Below are 22,994 nucleotides of genomic sequence, written 5' to 3' on the forward strand. Positions count from 1 at the left end.
TGTGACAAAGGGACCAGGATAAGTAGAAATGTCTGCATGAAACTGAGTAAAGCCAAAGAATTGGACTGCCTTGACTTGAATATCACCAGAAAAAGTATTCTGCAGTTAGAATTATATATATAAAGTCACTTCATAAAGTGCTGAGAAACCAGGCAACTCTATTAGCTACAAATATTTAGCCTCTGTGTTCCCTCCATCCCTACCCCTTTAGCCAATACAAATATTTGCCATCTTTCTATCAATCTAAAGCAATTTTCACAACACAAGCTTTGTCTATAACGAAGACATTTGAATCAACTGATTAACATAAAAAAGAAGAAATTACATCATTAAAGGAAGAAACCAGGGCCCTACAAAAACACCCAAACTACTCTGCAGCACAAAAAACCAGAATTTGGATGGGGTTTTTTTTGTTTGGTTTGGTTTGGGTTTTTTTAAGTATAAGAGTTCTAAAAGACAAAAGGAAAATACAAAACAGTATTCTGTATTTCACATTTTTATTAGCTTCTTCTGGCAGGCATTACACTTGGGAATAATATTGCACCAGGCATTAAAAATATGAATTCTACCACAGGGACATTTTGCATTTAGAATCCAATATAAATATTTGTAATCATATTTCCATGGCTACAGATAATATTTGGTTGCTTGATTTATATGCATAGAAAGAAACAGTTGTCATAACTGTAAGAAACTGTACTTATCAAGTACTTTTAAAGGGTGGGATTTGTTTTCTTAGAATATTACAATACTGTTTATTGATTTAGAAACTAGTCTACACAATAGCAGCTTCTCCCCAACTGCATTTTAAAATCTTTTTTGTTTCTTGCTCCCAGTGTCATAGCATTAGATGGATTAGAAACCATTTGAACAAGAGGTAATTTTAGCACTTTGAGTCGAGTCAGAGAATTGTGTTAATGACACAAAATACCCTATTGTACTGATTCTTCGGACTCCCTCTTTCAAACAAAAAGGTGTCTTGACTGAACAGGCACATGCACGGTTTTTTTTCTCAACTGGACAAAAGAACAGAGCTGCTAGAGAATGAAACTCCTCCAGTCCTCACTGATAAACAATAAATAGTCGTATAAAAAAAGCCCATATTGTCGCTTTAGTCAAAATCCAGACTCTCTTGGGTTCACTGTCCAATGAAGTTGCTAATTACTGTAGTGGCTCCTGTGGAGTCAGAATCAGTCATCTGTTTTCCGTGCCAGTCTACAGAAAGTCCAGTTGTGTTCCACCGTGTTTTCGTTGGCACGCTCGCTCATGTGATGGACCCTGGTGTTCCTGATCGTGAAGCCTTGCTTTGTGATGTACTCCATGAGGTGCACCCGCAGCGACACTTCCTGGTGGTAATCACATGGCCCAAAGGTGAAGGACACCTGGCAGTCCCTGGTGTCCATCATGTGCTTGTTCCACTTGGTGAAGTGGTTTGAAATGCCCTCCAGCAGTGCGTGGACTTTGGTCGTGATGGTGAGCTGCGTGATGATCACAGCCACCGGGTTGGAGTACTTGGAAAGCTTCCGGGTGCTGGACAGCTCCACCACCTCCTCGAAGGTATCCACGGGATACAGCGGCTTGGGGTCATTGAGACACTGAATTAAGGGCTCAATCTGATAGAAGTCCGCTTCCTTCCGGAGCAGGTCAAACTCCTTGAAGTCCAGTGGCAAAGTGAGCTCTGAGGTCCTTAAAAAGTTAAGAACATAACGGAAAAGTGGTCCATCTCTGTCAATAAAGTAATTGCCCTGAGAGTCCCTGGCAGTGGGGAAGTCTCCCCTGAACATGGCCCCGAGCATTGAGTCAGGATATCTCGTTAGAGTTGTGAGGGAGGTCGTATACATGTGTCCACCCACATTTAGCGTGACTGGATCAGTCATCTAGAAAGAGAGAAATTGCAGAGTTTATCAAGCCCTGACAAGAAGATCGATCACCTCGCTGACACACACGGCAAGCACTGCTGGAAAACTGGGGGGAAATCACACTAATCCCGTTCAACGCCTCTAAGGGCTGTACAAACCTGAACAAATCCAGGGCACCTAGCAACAAGGCACAACTGGCAACTAGACAGGATGGTACTTGGCATGCAGAACGCACATTTCCAGAATGCTTTAGAAACCTTAACAACCCAGCTACTGTCACAAGAGCAAGTTTAGCATTTGGGCAGCAAGCTTTTTCCTATTCTACAGACGGGGAAATGAGAACAGAGAAATTTCCTGAAGAACAAGTTAGTCAGAATGAGGCCCAGCAATGTTCCTTACTTTCACAATCTGTCTCTCATTCTAGAACAAAACCAAAACCAAAAAAAAAGGAAAGAAAAAAATCAGCCAAACAAATGTTAAGCCTCTTTTCATCTCTCAAAAGAGGAAGACAATGCAGGTTTAAACACAGGACCAAGAGCTTACAATCAAAATAATCCATTGCTTTGGCTCAGAGGCTTCATTTTAAAACAGGCAGGGGAAAAAAGAACTTTCAGCTTGTAACTCTAGAAGAAATATTTATTAACAAATTAGCGTGCAGCATAGAAGTAGGGGGCAGAGCACAAACCAGTCTGCATCACATTCCAGATAGCACATGAGGAAGCAAGAGAGAAAGGAACATAAATTCCATCTGGCCACCAACTCTAACAACCAGGACTGCAGCCAGCCAGAGAAAAGAGACATATGCATAGCAGCAGAATGAGAAGGGGACAAAAATAAGATGTGCCTGTCTAGTTTGAGACAAGGTTTACAAGGGAAAATACTTTTCTCGATAAATAAAATTACAAAGTCCTTAAAATGACAAGCAGAAAGCACAAACTATTTTCAGCCTTTGTGTAAAGAAAACGGTAGCAGTGAGCTCAAGGCATCAGTTCAGTCCTGGCTGATTGTCCCTAGGAAACGCAAACCTGGGCACTCCCCACAAACTGCACAGGAGGTGCAGCACTCCAGGGAAGGTGAGTAAGCTCTTGTAAAGCTGTTTTAACAGGCACAGCTTTCCCCCCTCTCATGACTGAAGCTCTGGATCTACAGAAGGCAGATCTGGAAGGATTCTTGTTGCAATACCTTGGAAGCCCAGTTGTAGAGCACAACACACACTTGCACTCACCATATATCCCCAGTCTCCATTATCCATCTGTTCAAGTGCTTGAACTGTGGTATTCCAAGTTTAACAGAAGGCTGCTGAAAGGATACACAACTCCCCTCCTCTTATCTCCCTGCAGGAAAAAGCACACACAAACACAGAACAAAACAGGGCAGACCATCAGTACCTACAAGAACACCAAGGGGAATGCTTTCCAATCAGAGGCAGGCTCTCTGCCAGGAAAGCATTCAGCTACAAAGTCACATTAACAGGAGAATCTGCAAACCCACTTTTCCTTCCTTCTCCCATCACATTACCCACAGGACTCTCTCTGGAGCACATTCAACCACTCCACCAGTTGCCTGAACATCCCAGTTTTCTTGAATAACAAGCAATGTGCCTCTGAGGGTAATACATGTTCATAAGCAACCCTTCACCTGGGAAACTTTGAAAGAGTACTTTGAAAGACAGATGCCGTTTTCCCAATTAAAAAAGTTTATTTAACCACCTCTGAGGTCACACATGCGATCCATTAATATTAGTCAACATTCCCATGCTCCAGTTTCAAACTGCTCAGAAGAATAAATCAAGCATGAAAGTCAATGAACACTAAGAAGAAAAAAAACTCTCACTGCAGAATTAATAATTCAGTAGTGGAGAACTGCAACTGATAGCAAGAACATTAATCTACAAACAAAAGAGTATGAATGGACTTCCCAGACACCTACTCTCAAAAGCAATCTCTGCAGGGACAAGCCAGAGGACATCTAACATGTTGTCAACACACTCCAACAAAAGCAATTTGAGAGAAGATTCATGCTGTGACTTCCCAGAAGGGGGTGAAGTGCTGACTTGCATAACAAGGGGACTGTCCACACGAGCACAAGGCAAATCCACGGCCGGGTTGTGCAGCTCAGGGAAGGGGGGAGTGAATGACCTCAGACACCAGTGCTGATTTGCCAAAGGTGGCCTGTCAACCATGCCAAGGGATGGAAGGACAGGGAAGTCATCAGTAAGCCTTTATCCCTATCCAGAGCCTGCCTCTCCGCTAGAATTGCTGAAAATTTAGGTCAGCCTGTTTTAAGTAGGGTAGAGCTTCTCAGCTTTGTTTATTTTTACATCTTAAAAGACCATACAGTTCCCAAGACTTCTGGTCCCATCTTCTTTGCTAACAAACTTCAACATACAGCCACCCAGCTAAAGCAGCACAAAGATTTAGCCAAGCCAGAGCCCCACATTCCACAACAATTGAATGTTCACTGTTAACTCCCAACCAAAAAGATAACCTGCCCTTCCCATTCCTAGGAAATTAGGTTGGTTTCATTCACCACAGAACAAGGCAGCATGTCTCACCTCTCTGTGCCCTGCCCAAACCACAGGCTGGGCAAAACAGTGTCCAGCAGGTCAGGTCTTTGCGACCCAGCAGCACAATGACAGCCCCAGCTGCATCTCAGGTGCATTAAAGAGCAAAAAAACCCAAAATCACTGTATGAAAATACTGAGGTCAGACAACAGAAGACTAAGGAATACTAAGATACAGAACAAGTCATACCAGGATCCTATTTTTCCAAATTAGAGACAGAGCATGCCTCAAGAAAGTACATTAAAGCACATCCCCCGACAGCAGATAAACCTGGAACACCAGCTCTTTTGCCAACCTCTGTAATTATTTTTTTTAACTGCTCACAAATCAAGAAGTGAATTCTTTCAGTTTTGTTGTTTGGGGTTTGTTTGGTTTTGGGGTGGGGTTTTTTTTGGGGGGGGGGCTTGGGGGTTTTTTTTTGTTTGCTTGGTTTGTTTTTGGGTTTTTTCAAATTGTCACTCAAGTACGGTTTGTAAACTTTTAGCAATAGACCAGACCTTTTAAATTCCACCACTTGAAGGTGTTATTCTGGTCAAGTACAAGAAGAGGATAACATGCAAATGCATTAAAACCATATGAGACTGGTACAGGTTTCTGATACTCACTTGAAAGTGAAATTATGCAGCTGGCCAGAAACCTCACCAGTAATCATGACAGAAGAGATCTGCAGTCTTAATAAAATTAACTTGAATTACACATCCAGAATATTTCAAAGACAGAGATGTCCATCAGTTTTATTTTAACTGGTGAATATGATGTTATTTTGGTCAGCATGTAAGTCCAGTACAGATGAATCAAGACTTCATCAGGGAAAGAAAGAGATGGCACTGCAAGCCTGTGCATCAGGGAAAGAAAGAGATGGCACTGCAAGCCTGTGCAAAAGCATGATTTAATCTTTGATCACAGCACTGCTGTGTAACACCGGAGTGAATAATTTACAAGAGCAATTATCTGAAACAAACCTAGCCCTCAACATAGAAGGGGCATGAAGAAATCTCTGTGACCTTTGTGTAAGAACCCAAAACCACAAGGCACACACAGACCTCCCTGGCACACCAGTGCTGGAGTGAGATGTGCCACACAAAAGGATGATACCAGGAGGCCCTGCTAAAATGCCCGAGTGTGATCTCAGCTATTCGCTACTTCTCTCATCAGCCTGGGAGCTCTGAATTTTTAGACAACTTCACAGGTGAAAGTAGCTTAGTTTGGGTGCAACCTGAGCTAAGGACTCGCCAAGGACAGCAAGGCTGAGGATGGACACCCTTCATGACACGTGCCCTTTCAATGACGCTTGCACTCCTCCTGAATGGAACACAGGGATCACCAGTGGCGTGGGCAGACACTCCATCATCCCCCAGCACAGGCAGCCTCAAGCCAGCTCTGTCCTTGTGTCACACACCAATGGACTGCATGCAGGGACAGGCTTGTCAACGCAGCTGCTCCTGTCCAGACTGCAGCTTACACAGATACACAGCCATATCCCAAGGCAGCCTACGTTTGATAACCACAAAAATATCTGAAGTGAAATGCAGTCAGACAAATTGCTGACACAGTTAAGCCAAACAGTGGGAGCCTCTCTGGTGGGAGCAGAAGTGCACGGGTGGTGTCAAACCACAGTCCTGCTGTCGTGACACTGCTCTGCGTGCAGGGACAAGACTCACAGCAGTGACACTGGGGCTCCTGCCACAGCCCAGCACAGCCAGGACTGGAACAGGAAGCGAGAAAAGCACTCAGGTCATCACTTTATACTTGACACACCAAACTGGATACCTGCATTTATAAAACGCTCACTCCTATTTCATATGTTATGACTCAGAGGATTACAAGGTTGTTTATCAGCAACACTGCTGCAACAGGTAGTGCCACTAACTCCAGCATGGCTTCTCCCAGAACAGAGCTGCAAACCAGTTTGTGAGCTGAAATTCAAAGAAAGCATTTAAGAGTCAGATGAACATCTGCATCTGTGAAAACACACACACACACACTCACACTCAGGCCTGGCCAAAGGATGCCAGCTACCACTACTCCTGGAGAGACCTGTGTAGTATGCAATTACTCAAAGGAGGAGCAGAAATATGCACAGCCGTTGTAAGTCAAGAGGCACAGACCATCTGATTTGCTCTGAATGTTCTTCATCTAATTTTTCAAACAAAAGAATTAAGGGATTTACTTGTGGCAATAGTCTTTCATGGGCAGTTTGGTATTAATGTTACAGCATGGGCTGTTTAACCTCAAGAGTTACCTTTGATTCCTACGTCAGCAGAGAGATGGAAGGAATTCTAGCAGCAGCAGCAACTTAAAAATGAAAAAGAGCACACTAAGACTCTGACATACACTTGGCATTTCAGCTACTCACCCTCTTTGTGAGCTCCCTGCCTCTCACACTTAGATCTCACAAGATGAGAAGAAACTCCATCCCCCAGCACAGTTCTGCTGTACAGGGACAAACTCTCTCTTTCCCAGCCAGCCAGAACGTTTGAAAGGCAAGTTCCTCCTGTAAGTTATTGGTGACTCACCTGAACTGACAAACACAGAGCAGCACCAGTGCTGACTGTTCTGCACCCATCTACAGCGAGCTGACGGTCTGCAGAGCAGCCCCTGAGCTCCAGGGGCTCTGTGCCATCCTAACCAGGGGAGTGAGGAGAAGGAGGAGCGTTCTCCAAACAACCAGTTACCAAATCTTCTGGCAATTCACCAGATCAACTGCACTAAAGAAAGCACCTACCACCTTCTACACATGTCAAGTTTATCATGACTAATACAGTTTATTAGAAGTTAACTTAGTTCGTGCTTTCCTTCAGTTCTTTTTTACTAATACTCAGTCTTTACCTCAGGCAGGACGGAAAAACGCTCACACCAGCCACTCAATATTTTCACTCTTTTATGTTTAATTGCTTCACTATAAATTCCAAGCTCTTTAAGTTTCCATCCCTCCCAAGGAGCTCTATGACATCCTGTTTTAAGTCCCAATTCCAAACCTTTATTTCAATCACTTCTTGTTGGAAGAGCCCACATCCCAGTACAACATTGGCCCTCCTATAAGAGACCCAAAGGACGACTCTAATATCCAGCCTGGTCCTGCTGAAGCAACCCAGGACACTCAGACTTCCATGACCTGTGATAATAATAGGGGTTTATCCATATACTTTGCTTCTGTGATATTAACCAGTCGTTTTCCAATGAGGAAACATGTCTGAACAGTTTTGGCGGCGGGCAGGTGTCAGAAGCACCAAGCCTCCCTGCACACACTGATGGGGCTTAGCACACACGGACCAAGGAGTGACAGCAACATGGGACAGAAAACCCCCCTGAAAGCCCAGAGTGGGGTCCAGGGCTTCAGCAGGAGCCGGGAAGGACCCGTTCCCACCCCAGAGGAGCCAACGAGATCGTGGTAAAAGAACTCTCCTCCGGATCACAGTGATTCAGCAAAGATGCTGAGAGTGAACCCGTTCTGCCTCTCTCCCCGCAAGTGACCCAAGAGTCCAGGGCCTCACCCCCACCCCAGAGCAGAGTCCCGGCTCTGCCTCCTCTCCCCGTGGGGCAACAGGACCCGCTCCCCGCCCCGCCCGGAGCAAAGCCCACGGGTCCCAGCCAGAAATCACCGCCGGGCACCGCGGCTCCCACCCGGGCATCCCCCCGCGCCCTCTCCGGAGCAGGAGCCCGGAACAGCTGTCCCATCCCGGCCCGAACTCGGGGCCCCGGCTCCGTGAGCCCGGCCCGGGACGGCCCCGGAGCCCGGCCCGGCACCTGCCCCGCTGCCCGCCCGTCCCGCCGTGACGCGCTCCCTCCGCGGCTGCGGCCCCCGCCCCGCCCCGCACCGCCCCCCGGCCGGGGCAGCCCCGGGGGCCCGGCCCCGCGCCCCCCGCCCGGCCCCGCGTCCCCCGCCCGGCCCGGCACTCACGGGCGCAGCTCTCGGTCTGAGGCGGAGCCCGGCGGCGGCAGCGGCGGGGACTGTGGTGCCCGATCCCGGAGCGGAGCCGCCGGCGCGGGCGGGGACGGCGCGGGGGAGTGTCCTGGCGAGCCCCGCCCCGGCGGTCGGTGACGGGGCGGGGCGGACGGGCGCGGCCGGGACGCGCGTTCCCGCCGCCCTCGGGGCCGCCCGGCGGCTCTGGCCCGTCCCCGCGGGCGCGTCCCCGCGGGGCTGCGCGGGCCCGGCCGGAGCCGCGGGCGGGGCGTTCGGGCGCGCGCCACGCGCGGCCCCGCGGGGGTTCCCGCGCGGCCCCGCTGCCGGAAGTGGCGCGATAAGGCCGCGCGCCTCTCGCCACCGCCCGCGCGCCGCGGGAGCTCTCGCGAGAGCGGGGGAGGCGGGGCCAGGCGGCCGCAGGGCGAGAGGACACGGGCAAGATGGCGGCGGCTGCGGCGGCTCTGCGGCACCTGGCGCTGGGCGCCCGGCTCGCCCCGCACGGCCGCAGCGCCGGGGCCCCGCTCCAGCGGCTCCAGCAGCGCAGGGGCCTCCGCCTCTCCGCGCCCGCCGCCATACAGGTAGCGGGGAGGGCTGCCCCCGGAGAGAGGCTCGCGCCCCTCGGGGAAGGGTTCGGCCCCGGGGCGGGCGGGCGGTGAGGTGAATTGGCCCCCGGTCCGAGGTGACTCCCGGCGTGTGGGGAGCGTGCCCCCGCCCAGCCCGCCTGCCGCTGTCTCGCAGGTGACGGTGCGGGACGCGCTGAACCAGGCGCTGGATGAGGAGCTGGAGCGGGACGAGCGTGTCTTCCTGCTGGGCGAGGAGGTGGCACAGTACGATGGTGCCTACAAGGTATGTGGGAGACTTAAGTGGCCCGGGAATGCGCTTCAGGCGGGCCCTGACTCCGTTCTCTGCCCTGCAGATATCCAGGGGTCTCTGGAAGAAGTACGGGGACAAAAGGGTGATCGACACCCCGATATCCGAGGTAAGGCTGCCCTGTCTCCTATCCCGATGATCCCTCCATCAGCTGCTCCCTGATCCTTAGCCCTTGGTTTCCTTCTCTTTCAGATGGGCTTTGCGGGAATCGCTGTTGGTGCTGCTATGGTTTGTACATTTGCATTCCTCTACTTCTGGTTTTAACAACTAAACTGTTTTTGTGTAAAAAACATATTTCCTATTTTTATGTAAAAAATACATTTCGATACCTTTCACAGGCAGGGTTGAGACCGGTGTGTGAATTCATGACGTTCAACTTCTCCATGCAAGCGATCGATCAGGTGATCAACTCTGCCGCCAAGACCTGTTACATGTCAGCAGGCTCCATCGCCGTGCCCATCGTGTTCCGAGGCCCCAACGGCGCCTCCGCCGGCGTCGCTGCCCAGCACTCGCAGTGCTTCGCAGCCTGGTACGGCCACTGCCCCGGCCTCAAAGTCGTCAGTCCCTGGAGCTCAGAGGATGCCAAAGGGCTGCTGAAAGCAGCGATCCGAGACGACAATCCAGGTGGGCACAGGCGGGTCGTAGCAATACCTGGCACTACCTACGGAATGGCTGTTTTCCCCACCAAAACAAAACCCCTTGGTTAAACCCTAAAGCACTCAAGGTTGACTTACTGCAGTTTTAGGGTACAATAACAGAGGGATTTATGCTTTTCCTAATAGTCCCTGCTATGCTAACAGAAGACTGATTTTGTGCTGCTGCCGGGTGCACAGTTTTAGTGCTATTTTGGTATCAAGCAGGAAACCTGGAAGCATTTATAAATCTATCATAAAGGGATCAAAAAGGGTGAAGATGAGTTAGTGGAGTCCCTGCATATATAATGCCTATGTAACTCAATTTTATAGATCGTGAAATTCAAATTATAAATTCAGCATGTCGTTATTGAAAAGTAGGGCAATCTTTGTCTTTATATTTCACCAACAGTAATTAAAAATATGAGACGTTTCTAAAACTAGTGATTGTACTGTCATGTACTGAAGGTAAAATACCTAACCTCATTTCAGAGTAGTTGTAGAAATGTTTTAAATAATTCATTATTGAAATGAAGACTTAGATTTACTTTTTTTAAAATTGCTTCTGCAAACACAGTCCTCACTCCCTTATTGCCTGGCTGGGTTTACTGTCTTGAGCTGCAGGACTGTTACCTGTCAGTGCAGGCCTGTGCCTGCAGATGTACACACTAATCCAAGTATGTTTCCTTCTAGTTGTGATGCTGGAAAGTGAATTACTGTATGGTGTTCCCTTTGAAATGTCTGAACAGGCACAGTCGAAGGAATTTGTTATTCCCATAGGAAAAGCTAAAATAGAAAAGCCAGGTAAGCTGAGAATACATTTCTTTTCTTATTAATTGAAATGCTTGGAGACTTTTCTTAACCTCTCAGATATTCAGGGTACTGCTGTCACAGGGCACAGGAAGGTATTTCAAATGTTAAGTGTTCAAAAGTTCTTTTATCCAGTAGTGTGGTTTCATATTCTGTTGCCCTTACAAGGAAATATCACCTGATTGTCCGTATCTCATCTTCAACTATACTCTTCTAAGGGGTTCCATAAAGGATTTGTTCAGTAGTATAGAGATTGGGTAGGTGATGACTGAAACAGTTTTTTCCTTACCTAAGTGTGTAATTTTGGTAAAAAATGCAAAAAGAGATCACTGTAGTGTTTCAGCCCACTTACTCATAATTTACCTCTGATTTTTATGAATGTTTGAATAGGATAATCTGAAAACTATATTCAATACCTCTTCAGTTCCCTGAATTCAAGGGTAAAATTTGTGTCTTAACATGGTCCTTCCTCTCTTCATACTATGTCTGGGCTCAGTATTTCAGATAGACCTAAAAACCTTAAATTTGCAAGTGAATCCTAATGTTGTTTTGAATGGAGCTTGAGGTCTAGAAAAAAAAGCTTTAAATCTCAAGAGGTTTTGTCTGACACTTGTTTCTGTTGTAGGAACTCATGTTACATTAGTTGCTCACTCAAGACCTGTTGGCCACTGTTTGGAAGCAGCTGCTGTACTTTCTAAAGAAGGTGTGGAGTGTGAGGTGAGTGGGGTTTGGGTTACTTTTCTCTATCCCTGAAGAGGGGAAAAAAAGTAGCATCTTCTTCAAGTTCTACAAAACTTCAGTGTATTAACTACAAGGGTCTTAATACTTGCAAGTGCCTTAACAGCATGTGCCTTTCACATTTCTGAGTTAGGAATTCTATGAAGTCTTGTCTCTGCAGTCAGAACAGCTGGGATTGCTGAAGAGCCCTGTGCCCAAGCCGTGGTGCCTGACAGGCTCAGGTCACCCCGAGGCTCACGCTGTCCCCTCTCCCAGGTCATCAACCTGCGAACCATCCGGCCGATGGACATGGAAACGGTGGAAGCCAGCGTGGCCAAGACAAACCACCTGGTCACTGTGGAAGGGGGTTGGCCCCAGTTCGGAGTAGGAGCTGAAATCTGTGCCAGGATCATGGAAGGTACTGAGTTTCACCGTACATCGATCTCGTTCCCTACTCTAAATCCTGGTTATTTCTTGATGAAGCCAGGCACAGGCAGAATTAGAGGTTACATCAGATGAGCTGGAGCTGTCTTGCTCTAGAGATTTCCATAGGGTGGATGACCAAACCCCAGAGTGCATGAACACTAACAAGCCAGAATACTACTCCGTGGAATATTAGAGCTACAGGAACAAAATTGTTTAAATAGAGTAATATTCAGAAATTGAATCAAGACAAAACTGTAGTACTTGACACCCTGACACTGTCTTCTGTTTCAGGACCTGCCTTTAACTACTTGGATGCTCCAGCTGTGCGTGTCACCGGTGCCGATGTCCCCATGCCTTACGCAAAAATCTTAGAGGATAACAGCATACCTCAAGTGAAGGATATAGTATTTGCAGTGAAAAAAGCTTTGAATATATAAGTTGTAAATACATGTTTTAAAATCCTGCTTTACAAGGCGTTGTTGGTGTTGGGCACGCATAATTTCTGTTGTATAAGCTCCATGGTCTTTTGTACAGTGGGGAAAGTATAGTGACCTCCCAAAATATTTATATGGGGTTATAACCCCAAGCCACACTTCCTATATGCAACAATGTGGTAATGCTTGTTTGTTCAACAGTACAGCTGGGTTAGTGCTACTGTTTGTGGAGAAACCCTGCTCTAAATTCAAAGTGAGGAAAAAATCCTCCATTTTTCCTTGGCTTGTAAGTACCAGAGGAGCTGTCCTGAAGCTGCTGTAGCAGGGATTGAGTGCAGGGCTACAAGGAGCAAGAGCAGGCCCTGAATGCTGCAGGAGCCTGTGACTGCCAGGCTCCTTAAAGAGGAAGGATCAGGCTGATCATGTGAAGCCCAGCCTATGAGTGCAGCAGTTCAGTGCAGCTCTGAGCAGAGGCTGTGGCAGCCCGTGGGCTGGGTTAAGAGATGGTGGCTGTGTCTGGTTTGAAGAGCACTCTGCACATGCAGAACGGCTTCTGTACAAGAAATGAAATAAAGATCATCAATCTTTCCAGTATGTGATGGGAAACAATATCTAATTTTTCTTTACTAGCTGCCACATAACAGTGATTAAAAAAAAAGTGCCCAGATGCTTTGCTTTTACTGTTCAAGTTTTTTGTGATTTCTTCTTTTTTGAACTCCCCACCTGGGCTGACAGCAGCACACTCTTACTGCAGTTCTTGCAGTGCAAAATGAGTTGGTTTATTCAGCTGCACTGAGCCCAAGCAGCAGGCAGGTGTGTGGATGTGTGTGAAGAGCTGGGACACGTTCAGAGCAGCCTTTTGGAGGTCACTGCATGCCAGGGAGCTCTGCCAGGCCTCCCTCAGCAGCGCCTGGGACAGAGGAAAGCTGCCGTGAGGAGCCCGTGCAGCAGGGTCTGCTCTGCACCTCGGGTACATGGGGGAGAGGAGGTGCCTCTGTGAGCAGACAGAAGAGCTTGGGCCCTGTTCCTGAAGAGCCAGGAATGTTCCCAGGGTCTCTCCTTTAGCAGAGGTTGTTCAGTGCTTGGGAAGTCTGGCTTGGAGGTTAAACCCACCTGAACATAGCCACCACATGCTGCTGAAGGAATTCCATTAACATTTTAATAAAAATGACTGAATATCACAGGTTACATGAAACTTTGTACAGACATTCTCTGCATAGTAACAAACACTGATGTACTTGAATTTAAAAAAATGGATTATCTATAATCCTTTAAAGTGCAATTTATTTAAGGTTTTAAATCAAAAAGGATCTTTCAATAAAGTTTAAATGGTAGAATTAACTTGAAGTAACTTTTCATTTAATTAAATCAACAATAACATCCCAGTGCCCTATAACCTCCCACTCCAACTGCTTCCTCATTTAAAAACATTTTCCCCTAGAGTTGCAGGTAGAATGTGCATTTAAACAAGCTTAATGAGACAGCATTTTAACTCCACCAGCAAACATGGTGGGGATAAGATTTAATTCTCCAGTTCCCTCACCTGTGCAGTATGCTTTAAGGGTTGGATTATGCAAAACAAACTTGTTGGCTCCATGCAGCAAGAATTAAGATGAGCTACAAGTGCATGAAAAGAGTTGAAAAACTGAGCAGACTAAAACTACATTCCTGCAATTTGAAAAAAGGGGGGGAATGAAGCTAGGAAAAATGCATTCATTCACCGTCATCATGGTCATTCCTATTGTCAGATGTTTTATTCAGCTGTACAGAAGGTGCTGTACCCCTGAAACTGTAGCCAGAGAAAGCTCTTGCAGCCGAGTACAGACCGGAGTATTTGTCCCAGCACGGCAAAGCAGCTCGGGCAGGGCAGAGCTGCTGCTCGGCAGAGCTGGAACCGGAGAAGGGCGCTGCAGCTGCTGGGTCTGTTGCTGGTCAGGACGGTCCGCACAGGAGGGAGAGAGGGAATTGAATCCTGCAGTGACCCGTGGCTTCAGCTGATCCTGGGAGCACTGTAGTCACACGTCTGTGTTTTCTTCAGAGTTCCTTTCTGAAAGTTTTGAATGGAGCTGAGCAAGGCTCCCCGGCCTGCGCTGACGTCGGGCCGCGCCGTCGGCACCTCCGCGCCCGGGGGAGGAGCTGCTGGTGGCAGGGGCGGTGGGGGCGGTGCGGGGGGGATGGACGATGCTCCTGAGAAGTTGGGGAGAGAAGACGGATTTGATTATGCCAGGGATGTCCTGCCACAGAGGCCTGCTTGGCTGGACTCGGTCAGTCCTGCACTAGTCATGTCACCCCTTGAATGCCAGTGGAGTGTGAAGAACAGAACAGATGGAAAATGCCAAAGTGGTCAAACCCCTCTATCTGCAGGTGAGTCATGTCATGTGAAATACCTCTGAAATGAAGCTTGAAGAGCCTCAGGACTCAGATGCAAAACATGACTCATATGTGATCTTGCACTAGGGAAAATAGAGAGCACCTAATGGGACTTCCCAGATTCAGACTCTCCTATTTGTCCCTAGTGGAGCAATTTGCTCTTTGGGACATGAACAGTAACAAAAATGAAGCTATTTTACTACCTGTTCTTACTTCCGTAACTCACTTTACATTCCTATGAATGAAGGACTGCATCACTGTAGTATCTGTGATGACCATTTTGCTTGGTCAGATTATACTTCATTTTTCAAGTGCTAACTGCAGATAGAGTTTTCTGGAAGTGTTTTACACTTCCAAAGGTCTGTTTGACTTTCTCCAAATATGTTGTAACAAATGGTTATTTTGACAGACTGAATGAATCACAACACTGTCACACACACCTCCAGCCTGCCTCTCCTGTTCCCACCTTTGCACTCTGTCCCTTGCTTTCTACTCCAGCCACATCCACTTTGTGCTCCTCATCCAACCTCAGCCTCCAGCCCTGACCCCGGGGAAGCCAGAGCCCACAGTGGGCCTGCAAGGAGCTGTTCTCTGGCAGTGCAGACCCAGGCAAGTGGCCTCATCTGCCCCAGGCACTCTCCCAACCCCCTGATCTTGTGCACATTGCACCATCGTTGCTACACAAGTCAAATAATAATGGGCCTATCTCTCTCATATTCTGGAAGGAGTAGGAGCATAATGATTAATATCCTGGAACTACTCAGCAGTGAATTTCAACTCTATCATCCAGATCATGGGTTATGCCATAGGAAGAATGAAGAGACAAATGGCACCTATTAGCACCTGCTTCCACTAGCTCTGACCTACAAAGAGGAATATACTGTTAAGTGGCAAGAACTGTGATACTGGGCAAGGTAAAAAAAACATTAAGGCAAGACTGTTGTTCCTGAAGTACAACTGCTTGCTAGAAGTGAGCAAATATCGAGGAATTATGTAACATTATGCAACTTAGACTCAAAAGGAATTTGATGAAGGATAAAGCTCAACTACAGAAAAAAAGCAGACAAAAGTTCTCTGTGCTCCATTTGTCTCTCAATTCCTCATCATTTGTTTTTAGACTAACAAGTAAGAGTAAAAACAGAACTGCTGTTATTAAAACAAGCAGTTATAATAGATGAAAGATATAATTCAAAACTCCTTCATTTTCTATCTGTACCAGTGTTTGAAGAAAGACTTTTCCCATATGAGAGCAAGCTGAAAATGCAGAGTATTCATATAAAGCATCCAATTTTGCCAATGGACATTAATATGGGCTGTGACTGTAGCACTTCCAGCTCTTCAGGAGAAATTCTCATTGGCATGAAAGCCTTCTGTGAAAATAATGCATTGAAGTACATATTGAGCTCATCTTCACTCTCTTCCCTTCCAGAGGAAATACTCAAGCCCTAATAGAATACCAGAGATCAACTGAAACAATTTAACCTGCCTGTTGCATGTGGATCAACTGCTTTCTGAAGGAATCAAAACTTTACACAATGGCAGCACAAACTGAAATAAATTGCACACTGGGGCCCTTCTATACTTATCCAAATCTGCTTCTTACACTTGCCAAAGATGTACATCAATTTACTATTAGAAATACTGAAAAAACATTCCCAGCATTAGAGTCCTGTTTCTCTTGGGGATAGACTGCCAGGAAAGAAAAACGTAGCACTCGGCCAAAGGAAGAACAAGACCAAGAACAGTCCAAGGACCCACTGAGTGGTTGAAGTGGTCAGAGCAGAACCCTGCAGGACTGGTGTACCAACAGATCACATAAACTGCTGTAAAAGCACCAAGAGCAGCTAATCACAAAAGAAATTACTTCAAAGAGATGCAAGAACTGCAGAGAACAAAGAGAAGATTTTTGTCTGGAATTGCAAGGTGAGGCTGAAAGAAACTATGCAAGTAGTTGTACAAGATGCAATAGGGAATGACCATAAAAGCAGTGGCCAGGGAATACAAATACAAGGGTAACACATGTGGTGAAAGAAGGCACATGTTTGACACATGGAGGGCAAAACAGACACAAAATGCTGGGATCACTAAGAATCAGTAGGCCAAGATTCCACATGTTATATCCAAATTTTGGTCTGGTTATTTTACAAGAGTAGAAAAGACAGGGAAGTAGGAGCAGAGGTCACCTTTCTTCCTGGACAATTGTTAAATTCCTCAGGACTCACTATTGAAATCGAGCTGCTGGCAACATCATGTAGTAAAACTTGGGAAACTGATAACAAAGAACTATACTCTTACACCTGAGCTCCACCTTAAGACATAAATACACACAGGGTTTAGAATGGTATCTGACTAACTATGAGCATTGCATATTGAACCTGTTAATTAAGAGCATGATACAAAAATCTTCAAATCCATTCACTTGAGTTAGGCAATCAACACCAAGCTGTCCTTCCCTCCTTGACACAAGTGGTGCAAAAGAGATCTCAGTTCACAGACATGCATTCATATACATTTACATCTACAGATGAAATTGTTCTGCCCTACAGTGAAATATTTTCCTGCATTTACTAGAAAAAACATTCAAGACAAGTGCTTAGCCATCATGAGACCCTTCCAGTACATATGTTGAAGGATGTTGCCTGCAAACACACATTGTATTCATTCATGCAGTTGTAAGAATAAAACACTCAAACAAGAACTTACCAAGGGTTTTTACAGGGACATTTTTGTTAAAAGAGTGTGTTAAAAGGAATAGGAAGTAAATCAGATGCTGTAAACTTGATGCCTGAATTGAAACAAAAACTTAATTATGAATTTAAAGTGACAGCAATTGTGCAAACAGCATTAAAAACTTGGCTGAGAATGGAATGTGAACAAAGAAAATAATTTTAGTGATAGTTTTTAAAGATGCTGTATTTCATTAAAATAATCTGTAAAAACATTCAGATTTTTTTTTCTTCTATTCCCTCCCAATACTAAGCAACTTCAAGGTTTGCATCCAACTTCCCCATTCAGAAACAGAGCATCTTTAAAGAGATAAATCAGCATTAGCTTACTTTTCCGAAAATTCACGTTCAAAATGATGCATGCTCTATTGAAGACAGCAGAGAAAGAGAGAGGACACAAGTTAATCATCCAGTTCTCGTGTCAAAGTAAGAAAAACAGATACTGTCAGCTGAAAAGTTAGTACAGAAGTCAATACATTCTTACTCACTGACAAATATGACAGCAGATTGATGTCACATTTTACATATACATTTTACAATGCTCCATTCAATTCTGAAAAATGAACCACAATTTTCCATGCTCTAAGCATTATTATACTTGATCAACAAATACAACACACATGCTTTCAGTTGCACATGCCACAATTGAAGCTTTACAGGATTAAAGTGCATTTAGAGAGATTTAGCAAGAAATCTGCAGGAAGATTAGCCACAGAAGACTAAATCCATTCAGTTCCAGAAACACTACCTGCTGCATTAACACCTGTATTCACACTTATGGGTCAGAGACACTCAGGAAAAGCACTTCCTAAAGCATTCCAAGTGTCTTACAGGAAGGTGAGGGGCAGGAAAGATGCACCATATGGGTGCCAATGAAACATATGTCACAATGAAGGATTCAGAACAACTGGCACAGAAAAACATTGTTAAGTACAACTCTTCCACTATTCCTGCAGGGAAGTCCAGAGAAGCAAAAGTGACAACCTCCAAATTTTTCTCTGTTGAAAGAGATCTTGCTGTATCTTATGGGTTCATTTGATTTAGAAAATATTCAGTGAAATTTTAAATAACCCATACCACACTGTTCTGCATGCCTTCTGATCCTAGCCACTGCTCACAGCCACAAATAAAATGAACAGAATTTCTTAGCAGAAGGAAAGAATTGTGGGGGAAAAAAAGAACCACACGGGAAGAATGTCAGAAACACAGGATGTTACATTAGAGTCACTTGCATGACTTAACAATGTATTTCAAATATGTTATTTAGCCAAGTACCTGCAACACCACCAGCCCAAAACATTCTCACCAATGAGAACAGCCCATGAGAGCCAAGGTCTCCAGCAGGCACCTGCCCCTCAGAGCAGGGCACGCCCTCAGTCCCACAGCCACAGCTGCCATGGGACAGTGGAAGCCAACCACTGTTTTATTCCTTAGCCTGTTCTCCATCAGTGTCCCAAGCACTCTGCTGCACGCCAAGCCTCACAAGGCCTTTGTTCAGAGACAAAGCACCTCTCAACACGTGAGAAACCCCCTGCATGAGGTTCCTTCCCCAGGGCATGTCAGCCTGGAGCCCGTTCCCCTTTGGTCAGTGTCTCTCACTCTTCACACACCCACACTCTATGTATGACTACTCTACAGAGTAGAGCATAAGCTTCTCTTGAGGGCACTCTTCCTCCTCAGCCTTAGTTTTGTCATGGCATTGAATCAGCAGGATGCTTTGAGATGCCCCAGTTGTAACAAAGTCATACCAAACCAGACAGACAGACTGAAAGCCTCAATGCCTTTTATAGAATCGTCTCACCACACTGACACCCATGAGCAAGTCTGGTATAGAGGTAAGTACAAGGAAATCAGAAGAGGGAAACGCAAGCTACAGATGCATCACTTGTCACAAATAAAGTCCTACCACAGGACCAGTGTGTCTGTCCTCAAGGCAGTAATAGCATACTTGCTTAGAACAGCTAAAACTACAACACTGTGGTGAAAAAAAATCTAGTTTTCTCTCAGAATTAATATCTGAAATTTCTTGTACAAATTCTACTCACAAAAGCATTCCTGAAAATGTGACACTTGGCTTTACACCTCATCAACAGCATCCAAGCCATCGACTCACTAACACACTTTCTAGTGTGAGGACAGGTAGGGCCACGAGCACCACATCAGACAGGGCTGATCCCCACGAGTCATCAGGAGCACACTGGCACAAGATGACCAACAAACACACTGTGACAATATGGTTTGAACTGAGACAAGTTCTGAGCACAAAACTGAGCTATTTGGATCCACATCTGCACATAAACCTGCATCCCATGCTTAAAACTTGAAAAAGCTTTCAACCAAGTTTCAACAAGTCCAAGTCAGAACATAACTAAACAGTAGTTTTATTAGGGGAAAAATGCCTTTTAAACATCTATCCATTTTGGAGGCACATTTCAGCTACTTCCTTATTAAAGCCCACAGAACTGGCAACAAATTCTCCAGATCACAGTCAGTGTACCCAGAGAACAGCACTGTTACTGTGCAACACGTACCAGGCATTATCCTGCTTAGGCTAACTGGGAGAAGTTTGTTCCTACAATACACACTTCTCATGCCCTCAGCTTCAAGGAGAAATTACTAATTTGAATTTCAGCATGACTGATTTGAATTACATCACACAGACTGCAGTGTCCTTTGAAAGACTATCCACAGCAAAGACGAGTTTGATTGCATTGCTTTGGTTAATGAGTTGTGCTGTGTAGAAAGTTCCTGGAACTAGAAATCCTATGGCATGAATCACTATAAAAATGGCAATGCCATGGGCTGCCTCCCCTCTAGAAATGTATTCTGTTAACATCTTTTGTTATTAATATTTGCCAGTTCTTCTCTTCCACTCCTTCAGACTGAAGCACATTGACTACTGCTCAATATTCAGATTTGTAATTAAACTTTCAGAGCATTTCTATTGCCCACTCAAGTAGATTCTTCACCAATTCCTACTCCTGTCTTCAACATTAGCAAAACTCTCTGCACAGCTACCCAGCAAACTGAAAAACAGAACTGGTCAAAAATAACAGAGATATTATTTTTAACCCAAATCAATCTTGTTTCTAGACTTGTTTATACCATCTCTACTGGGTTATCAATGGGCTGTAGCAGAACTGGGAAGATTTATGAAGCTCAAGCCACTGAATTTGTCACACCCAAAATTCCTGAAAATACATCACAGCAGTACAGGAATAAAAAGAACAAAGAAACACGGGGTGAACAAGCAGTATTTCAGAGTCAACAGACCTTTAACACCAGAACAAATGCATACTGCAACATGAAGCTCAAAAAATGACTGGAAAGCAGCAATGTGGAGTAATACAGACTTCAAAGCAAGATGTACACCCTGGGTAAATCATATCTCAAGAAAGGTTATAGTCATAAAAAAGGTCTCTATGACCCTCAAAAGAGAACATGCCCACACTCAGGCTGTCAAGATAACTGTCATCTCCGTGTTCCATCCTTGAAAATCATCATCCCTTAATCATCCTTGGGAATAACACCACCACTGAGGGGCAGAGGGGAATAAAAGAACAACATAAAAAAGATAAACACTGTAATGATTTGTGAACGTACCTGCTGTGGAGGGCGGAGTGGGGGATGATGGAGATGTTAGAGGGGAACTCGCCCCAGAGCCTGCTAAATAAAACAACAGTCAAGTAACTACAGCTGTGACATGGCAGTTCAACACAGACAAGACAGATTGCTGAAGCAGACCAAATTTATTGACTGAAAATCCAATTCTGCTTCCATATCTTGAGAAAGATTCCCATTCATAGCAACAGTGGCTTTACAGAGTATAAGGAAAGCCCCAAACACACAGGAAATGCACTCAGTATTTCTCAGTAGGAAACATTTCTGTTGCTTAGGCTGTTGGATTTCAGCATACAAATTCTGTTCTCCTTCAGAGTTGTGCCAGTGCATGGGGTGGCACCCCATCTCTCCTAAGAGATGATTTTCAGTCAGCTGCTGTACTCCACGACAAGCTGCTTTTGGACAAATTTTAGCCAAGCAAATCAACTCTGGTAATCTGTTCCATAGTACCAACCATGTCTTTTAACTAAATGAAAACTTGTCAAAGACTCTGTTGTTTTAAAATTTGTTCCTGAAGCAACAATTCAACACATAATTCTTTCATTCATCTCAACACCTCACTATGTAACACAGATCACCAGAGAGTCTCCCTGAAGATTCATTATTTAATGGCCCAAGTAATGGATGTTGTTGTTATTCAACTCAAATATCAAACAAAATGAAAAGACTGATAGTCTGTTTTGAGGAATGGGACACAGAAGAGACATTACTTAAATTAGGCAGCTGAACATTGACACTATTTTTAAGCCCTCAATTTATTTATTATTAACTATCCAAAACAGTGGTACCAGATTTTGGTAGTCAAATATGTAAAGTGTTGATAATCCTAAATCTTTTCAGACAGAAAATGACAGTAATAACACAGCTATGTAAAAGAAATTCCTCTCTCTGTAGTTACCTGAGTTATTTGAGTTGCTGTATTTGGCTGAGTGTTCTTCTCCACTTTCATTGGCAGAGCGCTTTGACTTCTTTAAAAGGGAGCAGAGAAAACAGAAGACAGGAATGAATAATCCCTTTCTATGATAAGGATTGAACTGACACAAAGATTTGTAACAGCCATCCACTGTACCACACAATGCTTTTCAACACTCAATATCCCTCTCCCCATGCCCAGACCACGTTACAAGAGCAGCAAGGCTGCTCTCGCCAAGCACCAGGGAACTCCAGTGCCCTCTGACCACAAGGGAAAGGAAGAAAACTGGCACACACCCCTCCCCAGAAAAGAAGAACAATGCAGACTGCTGCAGGAGCAGAGAGAAACAGGCTCCAAATCTCCCCAGGGAGCAGGACAGAGCACAGCAGCTCATCTGGTATGAGCTGTGAACCAAGACTGGATTCATACAGCAACCTCAAACAGGTTGCACCAATATGCAAGTCAACTACCACTGTAACTTAAACATTTTAGTAAATCTATTCCTTAGCTAAAGAAGTGAAAACAACCAGGAAGTCGTGCAGAAAAACACAGGAAACAGTAGAGTCATGCATCTATGGCTAAAACTGTGCATGGTAAACATTACAAAAAGAAACACATCTTTTTCTGTGGGAGAAACCTATTTAAAGATTGCTTACTTTTCGTGCCAAGATCTTCCTTTTCTTTTTTTCTTCTTCAGAGCCATGATGAGATTGAGCTCTTGTCAGCCTTCTGTGCTGGTGAATCTTCAAAATCAAGGGAAAAATAGAAAAAGACCACATTGAGATCTTAAATGCTTGAAAACAACATTTGGGGTACAAGAAAACACACTGTAGTCACTTTGCATGTTTGGATTTCCTTTTTTTGTTTATAGCTTTTCCTTTACTGTTTCTGGTAGAGGATGGAGACTTGTAGTGAAGTTAAAATGCTCCTCTAACTTGGGAATCACAACCTGTGAAGCTGCACCTCAACATAGTGAGATGCCAGACAGTCAACAGCTGCTATACAACCCCTCTTATTGCATTTTTGGGAAAGCAAATCTGTTGGTGAAAGTTTTTAATACTCAAAATCACTTTTGAGTAAAAACTCACTTCCTGCATGTATAAGTGATAAGAGGAAATTATATGTCTGTAGGAAATAAAGAAATGCAG

General features: G+C 45.1%; 3 protein-coding genes across 6 annotated transcripts in view; 1 reads left to right on the plus strand and 2 right to left on the minus strand.

Moving 5' to 3' along the window:
* Nucleotides 1–463: 463 nt before the first annotated feature.
* Nucleotides 464–8,463, minus strand: KCTD6 (potassium channel tetramerization domain containing 6). Its single transcript, XM_063411625.1, has 3 exons — nt 8,325–8,463; nt 3,085–3,193; nt 464–1,877 (listed from the first exon to the last, which is right to left on the minus strand). The coding sequence occupies exons 2-3, from the start codon at nt 3,109–3,111 to the stop codon at nt 1,191–1,193; spliced, it is 714 nt and encodes a 237-aa protein (XP_063267695.1). The 5' UTR covers nt 3,112–3,193; nt 8,325–8,463; the 3' UTR covers nt 464–1,190.
* Nucleotides 8,464–8,757: 294 nt separating this feature from the next.
* PDHB (pyruvate dehydrogenase E1 subunit beta) lies at nt 8,758–13,557 on the plus strand. The gene is made up of 9 exons (XM_063411624.1): nt 8,758–8,905; nt 9,066–9,173; nt 9,244–9,306; nt 9,390–9,425; nt 9,536–9,821; nt 10,523–10,633; nt 11,265–11,356; nt 11,633–11,774; nt 12,074–13,557. Exons 1-9 carry the CDS (start codon nt 8,768–8,770, stop codon nt 12,217–12,219), a joined length of 1,122 nt encoding a protein of 373 aa, XP_063267694.1. The 5' UTR covers nt 8,758–8,767; the 3' UTR covers nt 12,220–13,557.
* Nucleotides 13,362–22,994, minus strand: part of PXK (PX domain containing serine/threonine kinase like) — a 35,337-nt gene continuing 25,704 nt past the window's right edge. Inside the window, exons 15-18 of one of the 4 annotated variants that reach the window (XM_063411620.1) lie at nt 22,503–22,589; nt 21,832–21,901; nt 20,916–20,975; nt 13,362–14,403 (exon numbers count right to left, since the gene is read on the minus strand). In XM_063411620.1, coding sequence (XP_063267690.1) covers nt 14,207–14,403; nt 20,916–20,975; nt 21,832–21,901; nt 22,503–22,589 — 414 coding nt within the window. In that variant the 3' untranslated portion in view covers nt 13,362–14,206. The other 3 variants (XM_063411619.1, XM_063411623.1, XM_063411621.1) reach the window with 3 other exon arrangements.

Source organism: Prinia subflava, chromosome 14 (genome assembly GCF_021018805.1).
Source record: "Prinia subflava isolate CZ2003 ecotype Zambia chromosome 14, Cam_Psub_1.2, whole genome shotgun sequence".
Taxonomy (NCBI): Eukaryota; Metazoa; Chordata; class Aves; order Passeriformes; family Cisticolidae; genus Prinia; species Prinia subflava.

Bases quoted from the DNA above. Each gene is read 5' to 3' on its own strand.
- KCTD6 (XM_063411625.1), bottom strand. From the start codon at position 3,111: ATGGATAATGGAGACTGGGGATATATG. The intron at 1,878-3,084 runs GTGAGTGCAAGT...CTCTCTTTCTAG, and splicing joins ATGGAGACTGGGGATATATG to ATGACTGATCCAGTCACGCT.
- PDHB (XM_063411624.1), top strand. From the start codon at position 8,768: ATGGCGGCGGCTGCGGCGGCTCTGCGGCACCTGGCGCTGGGCGCCCGG. The intron at 10,634-11,264 runs GTAAGCTGAGAA...TTTCTGTTGTAG, and splicing joins AGCTAAAATAGAAAAGCCAG to GAACTCATGTTACATTAGTT. The intron at 11,357-11,632 runs GTGAGTGGGGTT...CCCCTCTCCCAG, and splicing joins AAGAAGGTGTGGAGTGTGAG to GTCATCAACCTGCGAACCAT.